The sequence below is a fragment of the Cryptomeria japonica genome, chromosome 5 (assembly GCF_030272615.1).
Source record: "Cryptomeria japonica chromosome 5, Sugi_1.0, whole genome shotgun sequence".
Taxonomy (NCBI): Eukaryota; Viridiplantae; Streptophyta; class Pinopsida; order Cupressales; family Cupressaceae; genus Cryptomeria; species Cryptomeria japonica.
Window position 1 is genome coordinate 907,150,362 of NC_081409.1, and position 11,028 is coordinate 907,161,389.

At 34.4% G+C, this 11,028-nt stretch overlaps 1 protein-coding gene across 1 annotated transcript; it reads right to left on the reverse strand.

Moving 5' to 3' along the window:
* Nucleotides 1-6,257: 6,257 nt before the first annotated feature.
* LOC131066201 (subtilisin-like protease SBT1.8) lies at nt 6,258-8,582 on the reverse strand. The gene has a single exon (XM_058000897.2). It carries the CDS (start codon nt 8,580-8,582, stop codon nt 6,258-6,260), a length of 2,325 nt encoding a protein of 774 aa, XP_057856880.2.
* Between the last annotated feature and the right edge of the window lie 2,446 nt (nt 8,583-11,028).

An 11,028-nucleotide genomic window follows, 5' to 3' on the forward strand; every position in this document is an offset into this window, starting at 1 on the left:
GGTATATGTTAGATTCTACAAGAAGCCAAAATCAACCCATGATCTGATGTTGGTCATAGATAATATGAAACTCCAAGTAATAGATGATCAAAGATCAAAATAGCTGAATGAAGATAAATTTGATATGAGAGAAAAATAGAGACAGAGAAGAGAATTTTGAGAAGACTCTCATTGAGCTATCACTGAACTAGTGAAGGTGAGAGTATAGTGCTTATTATATAGAAAAATTATAGCATATACATCCAAGAGGTGCATTAACTCCCACTCCCCATAAAAAGTGGGAGGTTTAACCTACTTGGTAAATGCCAAAATGTGGCATTAACTCCTTACATGAAAACAAAAAATGGAGTTATAAAGTTGGCACATAAAGCCAAAAGAGGGTGAGAAACCCAACTACCCCATAACCTACTTAGGAAATAACAAAACATTGGTTACGTGAGGTGGCACAACAAGACAAAAGAGGGTGGGTAACTCAAGTACCCATGTGTAGGTGGGATTTCCACATGTAGCTAAAATATTTTTCCACGTGTCATCATATTAACCACTCCTAATAACCTAAGTAGGATTAATAATATGTGTAGAAAAAAATAAATACCCCTTAGCATAAGAAAAATTTAAAAACCTACACTAACATTATATTATCATTTTGATGATATCTACATAGTGCATAAAATGGTCTTAATTATTTTAATTGTGATGCGCATCCATCTAACCATACAAAATTATTTTCAATTTTAACTCCCCTACTTGCCAACTATTCAAAAAACTTCTTAAATCAATGTTCTACAAAATGTGTGTTATGCTCTTTATGATCACTTATATAAAAATGATATTCCTTCTTAATGAATTGTGTTTCAAATGCAGTGTTAACACTATCCAAATCCAATTGTAAATGTTGATAATACACATGCACCATAATGGTGATCTTCTCTAAAAAGTAATATTGTGGGATAATCCTATAATAATGGGGTTACAAACATGGTACATCTTGATTTTTCCTTGAAATCACATATGTTTTAGAAAATATAATGATTTAAGGCTCAAGAGGCCTCATTTGAATGAATTAGTTGAGGAGGGTTAGATCAAATCCCCTAAGATAGAACCTCTCTAGTCTTAAATAATACCTACAATGGAGTCTCCTCTATGTCTATCAAAATTACTGACAAAAAGCCACTTTTACTTTACCTTTTAGGGGTTTAATTGAATTCATTTAGAAGTTACATTTTGTAAGCATGTGAATGGAAGCCATGATTAGTCACTTGATATAGCACCACTAATCACATACATTCAGACCCATTTTCAGACCTTGGTTGACATCAAAGAACTAATCTGATATTGTAGACACCTAAAATTGTCCTAGCCTAATTAAATAAAATTTTAATTTATTTAATTATTTTATCCTATGCCTTCTATTAATTAAATATATATATATATATATATATATATATATATATTTAATTGATTTATCAATCCTCTTCTAGCCTTTTCCTAAATCAAATAAATATTTTATTTATTTAATTGGTCCCACTTCTTCTATTAATTAAATAGATCTTCATTTATTTAATTAATTCACTATCTTTTTACTTCCATGACACTTGTCATTTATCCCTTCATTTTCTTCTAACTACTCTCTTCATATTTTATTATTTTGTCCACCTACCCTTTAATCCTAGCTGACCATTTATCCTTTCACCTCTTTAACCTATCCCTTCTTTTTATAATGTTTTCTATATAAGGGGATTCCTTCATCCTTTCACAACCCTAAGTACTTTTGCAATCAATCCTTCTAGCAATCAAGTGACTTCACAACCGCAATCCATTCTTTGTTGAGCTCTTGCATGCACAATACAAAATTTGAGAGCGAATATATCAAGCAAGATAAATGGAGATAGGAAATAATGGAGATAAAACCCTACTAAGAATGTGAAAGGTATAAACTTTCTATGTGTTGATGTTTTACATGTTTTATGTTCTTCGTTGGTGTATGGTGGATTCTTAATTATAGAACTAGGGTTTTATGTGGTTGGATCTTTGTTGGTTTTACAATAGTTTTAATCTTCCAAATTTCACCATAAATAGATATTAATGACAACACAACATATTTGCAACAAAAGTAGCTCAACATTTGGAAGTTTGGAAGATATTGGTGCATCTTGCCTTGATTTGTTCACTTTGCAACTAATAAGTGATTCCTTTTTCTCTTTCAATTCATTAATATTTTCTTAGAATTTGAAATTATCAGGATTTAATAAAACATTTTCAATGACCCAAGAATTTTACCTTCGCCATGCTTTTTTAGGTTCCCTTGTACTTGCTTAGGATGTTGTTCTGATTCTGATGTTAACTCTTCATGAAAATATTCAACATTTATTTATTTTATTCCTCTTCCTATCTTGAACTTGGAATGATGTATCCATCACCCTTTATGGTTCCACCATCTTATTTGTATATGCTTCTCCTTTTTCTTCTTTATTGCTCCCACATTTATGACTTAGCTCCCAATCTTCCTTGCATGTAAAACAAAGCCTTTTTTGAGTTTATTTTTGTCATCTTCTTCTTCACTTGACATAGAAGAGATCTTTTCATTTTCATTTCTCAACATTTCTACTTCCTCTCCAGTCCTTAATAAATAATTGTAAAAGGATACTCCTTTAAAAGCCTAAGATTTACATTATAAAATTTCAAGGATTCGATAATATACCCATCATTGGGGATGGGTAAAAGCACAAAACTATGTCAGGTTTCAAGCCAACTTATCACCAGAAGTGAATTTAAGTAATTCTAACTAAAAATTGATTCTAGTCAAACTTATGGTCTATAGAGATTCATTATAGCTATCTTATATTTGGGCCACAACTTTTCCAATTGGAACTAAATGTATATTTTATACCACTTTGGGTCCAATTACCATTTTTGTTTTTTTGAAAAATGATGTTTCAACAATTCCTACTCGTATAAATAATCATTTTTTTGAAATTTGAAAATTCCCTTTTATAGATCTATAAGTGAATTTTCAAAAATATATATCTTTTAATATTTTAGTTTTTGATTAAGAGAAAATGGTTTTGAGGGGGACCCGAAACCCTATACAACAGGTTTTGAAGGGACCCGACACCCTCAGATTTTGCCAAGATCAAGAACCTACAATGAACCTTTTGTGAAGAATGATAGACAAATAAAATCAGCACACCACATCAACAAATCTGGCTATAGCCAGCCAAAAGCCAACATAACCACAAGAAAAAAAAAGCCAGCCAAACTAAGAGAAAGTCATTACAAAACTTGTTGGCAGCACAACCTAAACCATTAGATAAGGTCATTTTATATTTTATTTTTATTGAAAGTAGGTCATCAACACTAAAATATAAGGCTGATTATCTTGTAAAGGAAAAATACTAAAATTATTTAAATTTTTTGAAAAACACAAATGCACTAGAGAAAAGAATCTATGTCAAGATGATATAACTCTTTTCTAATTTGGATAAATAATTAAGAAAAAAGATGATGCCAAATGGAAATATTTATATTTTAATATACACAACTTTTCAAATTTATTGAAACAAACATATATATAAATAAAATAGTTAAAAATATATTTTTATACTAAAGTTTCAATTTATTAATATACATAAAAAAAATTGAAGAAAAAAAAGTTAAATTTACTATATAAAGTGTGATGCCTTGTGTAACTTCAATTTCAGCATTTTATCAGCAACTAAATTATAGTGTTTACTTTATAAGAAATTATATTCAAATAATTTTTAATTTTTAAAAAAAAATCATAGACATTAAAAACACAAAAAATATACATTTTATTCATTTACTTCATTTCAAAATTCAAAACATATATTTCACTTTCTATTGATTCAATTTAAAAAGGTGAATCGACATTGGCCATTTCCTTTATATAAGTGTGTCACGGCTTTGTGCTTTTACCCGCATAGTTCTTCATGTATCCTCTACATAGTCATAAAATTTTAGATTTAACCCTTGGCTTGATTAGCTAGCTTTTTGTATTCTTTGTACCATTTGTCAATTGCACTTACATTATCCATTTGGTACATTCTCTTAAATAGGGACATCTAGAAGCACATGATCCACTTTAATAATCAAATACCTCATAGGCTGGCAAGATCATGCTTTAATATCACTATAATTTCTAAACAAAAAAATTAGAACAATTTCAAATTTGAAAATTAGATTTTCAAATATTATGTTGATTGCATCCAAAATCACCAAATTAGTCAACTAGGCTTGCGTATAGAGGATGACAAATCATGAACATTCTAAAGAACATCATTAAATTTATTTTTCTAATATACAGGTTTGAGATCTAATATACAATAGCAGAAAATTATTTGGCTTTAAAAACCCAAATTTTGCATCAAATTCACAAAATATGACAAATTTAGTACATTTATATTGTTTGTATTCCAAATGAAACCACTATCATATGAACCTAATTACAACCATAATAAAAATAGTATACTATTGTAGCACATCTACAAGACTCAACACAACTAGAAATCTACACAACCATGGCTAAAAATCACTAAAACGTCACGCAAAGAGCCATTGAATCTTGAAAATAAATATTTAACAAATAATCTTACTAATTTCATTCATGCCAAATGCAATCTCTAAATGAGTATGCCTTTTCCAATCAAAGGCTTTCATTCCCTTGATCACCCAAAGCTTATGGGGTTTTTTTTACAAGCCTTCTTCTCCATTAATATTTTATCTGATATAATTTTCTTCGGAAAAATAGTTTTTTTTCCAACCAACTACTACTTAACTAACATTTTTCTTCTTTTTTACTAGCAATTATTTATTATATTTAACTATCTAACCTATATCTACTATACAAAGATGTAATATTCGAACAACCCCTTCTAGGTGAAAAAAATAGAAGATAAGAAAGTAAATTTTAAATACGAATTTTTAGAATATAAAATTTAAAATAATAATGTTTTATTGGCTATAGAAGTAAAGCCTAAATTTGGTAGATAAGGGTTGTTGAAAAACAAAATCACAATAATGCTCACAAAATCTAATAAATAAGGATATATATCAATGAAGCACTTTAATACTAGAGGAAGATTAGAATTAAAAATAATATGAAAAGAAAATTAATGTTTTCTTAGGGTTAATCTTGGTTGTTTTGGTCAATGCAACTAGATAAATAGAATCAACCATGATTCATTGAGTATAGGTTGTCAATAATAAATTAGGAAATGCACTTTTGTAATTGAAGAAAGTTAAGGAAAGTGATAATCACCACAATAATACAAAAGAAAAAAATAAATTCAAGTTTGTGAAGGTATGGACTATATAGGTTGTTTTGTATAGATTGGTGCCCTTCCCCACTTAATCATTTAGAATTGTGTGTGTTAGGAATGTATAGGTTGTTAGCCTCCAAAAAAATATATTTATTAACGTAATAATTTAGGGATTCCTTATTAGGCAACAAGTTTATTAGTTTGGAACTAATTCACTTTTGGGATCTCAAAAGTTTAGGACTAGTGGTATGTAAGAATACTATTGTTGGCTAATCATATGACCAAGTTGTAAAGATAACAAACCTTTCTTAACCCATTCAAATTGAACAATATTGGAAACAATCAATAAGTTGTATGATGTAGATCCTTTACTCTTTTTATTGCACTAGACTAACGCTTGTCATTATTGATTGATCCCTATAATGATTGAGCACGTTCATTGGTGTGATGATTAGAATGATGTAGTGGACATCTTTAAATACTTTCTTGGATCTAACCATCCTACCATTTAAAGATATAGAATACTTTTTTATTTTATTTTTAATTTTTAATTAGAAAGGGACAAGTTTGCGACTTAAGGTCAGCCCTAAACCTACATAATTTTTGGAGAATAAAGTAAATGACAACAAAATGAAGGTATGTACTTGAAAAATGTGATGAATACATCAATAAGAGTGAATTTATAAATTTGTTTATATAAATAAATAAGAGAAGTCTAAATATATAAGAATATGTGTATGTATATATTTTAAAACTTTAAGATGATAAAATCAAATTGACACAATATTAAATTGTTTATCATCTGTTAATATTATGTCAAATTACACTCCAATCTAAAATGAAAAATCACATGAATGAAAAAAGCATAGACATAAGGCACACGAACTTATTTTATAGCGGTACTAGGCGAAACACGGCAACAGGAGAGGGCTAACAAACTGGTAGAGAGGGCAGCCCCCTACTTGACAGAAAGCAAAGCTACAGCAGAGCAAAAGTATGAGTGGTATTGCTAGATGAATGGTCTAATGATAGGATAGAACTTTTAATTTCTACAACAACTGGGCTACGAACAGGGGAATGATCTCCGAGGTATGGTAACCACGTTATCGACCCGTATACGCGTGTGGCACCTGTGTCTCCCTGTTGCTTTTCAAATTTCACAATATACGTGGCTTTCTCCTTCCATGTGTTGAACAACAATACACGTGGCTCCACGCTTATTTTCACGCCGGGAGGGTCATGGACAAGCACCCTGTACGCAACATGGGGAGTGCTGCCCATATACGTCAGTGTTCTCTTCACCTCAACCCGTTGACTGCCTCGATTAAAAACCACGAAAAATGAGGGGTAGTTCAGATCTGCGGCTTCCAAACTGGATTCGCGGCAGGAGCTACCGTTGAGTTTAGCAATTTGATCCTTGTTGTAGCCGACAGAGCAGAGATAGTCAATGTAGTCTTGAGGTTCGATTTCGTAGACAAGTTTAGTACGAACCGCAGCTTCGGGATTTATGTGACCTGCACCCATATCAAACGGGCCAGCAGGCTGCATGGAATATGAATCGCTGATGGGCCAATTTTTGTTGTCAGCGGTGTAAGAAGACGTCATGAGAGCAGATTTTATGGCCGCGGGGCTCCACTTGGGATTTGCGGCTTTCATCAGCGCTGCAACGCCGCTCACGTGAGGGCAGGCCATCGAAGTCCCTGACATGAATTCGTAATCATCTTTCAAGGCTGCCAAAATGTTGACGCCCGGAGCAATTAAATCAGGCTTCAGAATGGAAGGATACGCTATACTCGGTCCACGGGAAGAAAACGCGGCAACCACGGGAGCACGTATTCCAATAACAGTCATCCTTGTAATGTCCATCTCGGCCGTGGATCTATTGGACGCTCTCTTGATGTAGGATTTTATACTTTCACCATCTCTAAAACTGACGCTAATAGAGGGAAGATTATGAATGGTTCCATTATTGGGGGTAGTAACCTCCTGCAGTGCTCCGAAATCCTTTTTGTTTACAAGAATCATTCCTACACCGCCTGCTCTGGCCACTTCGTTCTCCTTGTCCTTGAATTCGGACGTCTGGTAATCACACAGCACTATCTTGCCCTCAACCACATTGCGGTCGAGGCTGCCACTAAGACAACACGTTGAGTTGTCGTTGGCGGAAGCATACACCAGAGGCAATTGACCTTGCAATTTTCCATTTCCTCCTTTGTATGTGGAGGTGCCCCTGTAGGTGCCCATGTAATGGCCCAGTCGTACAAAAGCAGGAAAGTCTCTGTCGATGCTGCTGGCTCCGACAGTCGTAATCCAAGGCGCTGCGTTATCCAGACTTGATGGGGAAGGTCCATTATTACCTGCCGCGGCAGAAACAAAAACACCATGTTCTATGGCCCCGAATGTTCCAAGGGCTATTGGGTTCTTGTAAAATGGCAGATTAGCAGTCTTTTTACCTATTGAAATTGAAATGATGTCGACACCATCAGCAACTGCTTTATCTATCGCGGCTAGTACGTCCGCTTGATGGGAAAATCCTGATTCCCAGCTTGCTTTGTAGATGGCCAGCCTGGCCTGTGGGGCCATTCCTCTCGCTGTTCCTTTTGCATACCGACTGTTAACAGTCACCGCTGCTTCCGCAACAATAGAAGCTACATGTGTCCCATGCCCACTACTGTCTCGAGGAGATAAGTATTCGGAGCTCGGATCAATGATAGTATTAAGACTCTTTTCGTAGCCCTTGACGAAGTATTGAGCTCCGATGATTTTCTTATTGCAGTTTGCGGAGCTGAAATTCTGCCCACCTTTGCATTTGCCTTTCCATTTAGCGGGAATGGGTCCAAGGCCTGCATCATTGAAGCTTTTGCTCTCGGGCCATATGCCTGAGTCAATCACGCCCACAATGATATCTTCGCCAGAGGTAGAGTATTTCGACCACACTCCAGAGGTGCCGGCAAGGCCGAGGAACTCAGGTGAGTGCGTGGTGGCTACTTGATGAAGAGAGGAGGGAATAACAGCTAAGCACCCGTCCATAGTCTCCATGACTTCAGCTTCTGCGCTGCTCAGTGTCGCAGCAAAGCCGTGCAAGGCAGTATCATATGTATATAGCAACTCAATTGATTGCGAGAGCTGGTGAAGCATTGAAGCATACCAGTGGTGGTGTGAAGCAAAATGGATGGGTTTTGCGGACTCAACCATTCGAACAATGTACGGCTTTCGTGCGCCTTCACCTTCATTTGTAGCCAGTGAAATGACAAAAATAGAGGCCAATATGAGCACGAAAGTGGCAAAAGAGGCGCTCGTCATTATTCGCAAACAAGAAGAAGAAGAAAGAGGAGTTTAGGTGGGGAAATGGATGAGAAATTGGCCAAATTTTATAGGGACCAATGGAGGCAACCTCTGTTGGCCTGCCCGGATAACAATGGACAATGTTGGTAACTTCTCACATGCATCAAACTTGGGTAACTTATTTAATTTTTCGACAGAGTGGACTTTTGCTAAATATGTTGCAGAGTTGACATCGCAAACATGTGTTATTAAAACTACATTAATGACAAATTGAACGTGCAGGACGTCACTCTTAAAAGAAAAATTAAACTCGGATCGTGTAAATGGCATCGGTGAATATAAAATGATGCAAACGGATACACTACATTTACAGCAAGCATTTGTTTTATATCATGGAACGATCTGAAAACTAGCAAAACTTAAGGGAAAATAATCTTAGTTAAACTTTCTGCAGACCTCTGGCCACCTTAATCATGGAGCGTAAAACAAGCTTTCTGAAGACTAGAGTTGAGCATCTACTTGGGAAACTCTCTCCCAAAGTCTCTCTAATTAAAGAAGGCATTCAGCGATAATCAGAGAGCGTAAAACAAGCTTTGGTCACAGTTAACTCTTTACATAAGCAGGGGTTCCTTGCAACAATCTTCACCATTGGAAGCTACACTTGCTCCCTACATAGTATCATATGTATATAACATGGTTAAGTTGTCATATGAGTAAGCTAGGGACAATATTGGAAACAATCAATAAGAAATATGATGTAAATTTTATTGATTAAAGTGTGTTTCTATTGATTGATGTGTATAATAATTTAATAATTGATTGTGGGATGATTAGAATAAATGTATTGAACATTTTTAAATTATTATTTAGATGTAATTATCTTAGCATTTAAAGAAATTCAATACTTTTATTTCAAAGTGTGTTTAGTTGTATCGATAAATAGAGTGAAAGATTAAAAATTTACAACACAAGAAATAGACAAAGCTGAAGAAGAAGAAGACAATAAATTTCAGAGCTAATAATATTGATATTGGAAAATCTCTAACTCTAAATTACAATAACAGTAGAATTGTTTAATACACCTTTGACCTCTACATAGATCAAAGCAAAAAAAATAATAAAACAAAACTTATAAACTAAAAAACAGTAACATGACTATTTTTAAAAGTAAAAATAAAACTTAAGTCTACGTAGCAGTTAGAGATTACAACTGTTGTTTTATTCACACATAAAGCTAAAACAAATAAAGCAAAAAAAACAAGGAATCATGAAAAATCATGATCTCTCCAACCCATCATTCGATCTTATCTTCAATCTCCCCCTGAATGATCAATGGAGGTGAGTCCCAACTGATTTCGGAAGGCAGTAAAAGGGGCCACTAGAAGAGCTTTGGTGAAGATATCGACAACTTGCTTAGATGAAGGACAAAACTGCAACTCCACTTGTCCATCTTGAACCAAGTCACGAATATAATGATGACGGATCTCTATGTGCTTCGTTCTGGCATGAAACACGACATTCTTTGTCATGGCAATAGTGCTACTATTATCACAATATATGGTGGTTGGATGCTCAAGAACAAAATCTAGATCTATCAATATTGTTCTTATCCATACCGCTTGAGAACTTGTCGATGAAGCTACCATGTATTCTACTTCTGCTGAAGAAAGAGCCATTGTTGCCTGTTTCTTACTACTCCAAGATACAACTTCAAAGCTAAATGAAAAAACATAACTAGATGTTGATTTCCTATCATCCACTGAACCAACCCAATCTAAATCTGTGTAACCAACTAGTTCAAACTTGTCAGTGGGAGAATATTGAATGCCAAAATTTTGTGTATCACTCACATACCTCAAAATTCTTTTAGCAGCCCGCCAATGTGACTCATGTGGATCCTGCATGAACCGAGAGACGAGGCTCACAACATACATAATATCAGGCCTACTAGTTGTAAGGTACATGAGGCTACCAACCAAACTCCTATATCGAGTTGCATCAACCTTGGGACTAGCATCTTCCTTCGTTAGTTTTTCACCAAGGGCTATGGGGTTTTGAAATGATTTGCATGCCACCATGTTAAACTTCTTCAATAAATCAGCTTCATACATGGATTGAGAAATAAATATACCTTTTGATGTTTGTTGTACTTCCACACCAACAAAATAGTGCATAAGTCCTAGATCTGACATTTCAAACTCTTGTTTCATTTCTGCTTGAAAATTCTCCATGAGAGCTTTGCTATTACCTGTATAAATAAAATCATCAACATAGAGTTAAACTATGAGAATATCATTGGCAATACGTTGGACATACAAGGTAGGCTCTGAGTGGCTTCTGTTGAACTGTTTCTTCATGAAATAACTGTCAATTCTAGAATACCAGGCACGAGGAGCTTGCTTCAACCCATAAAGGGCTTTCTTCAACTTGTAGACTAAGTGTTCTTTTTCTGGAACTTCATAAC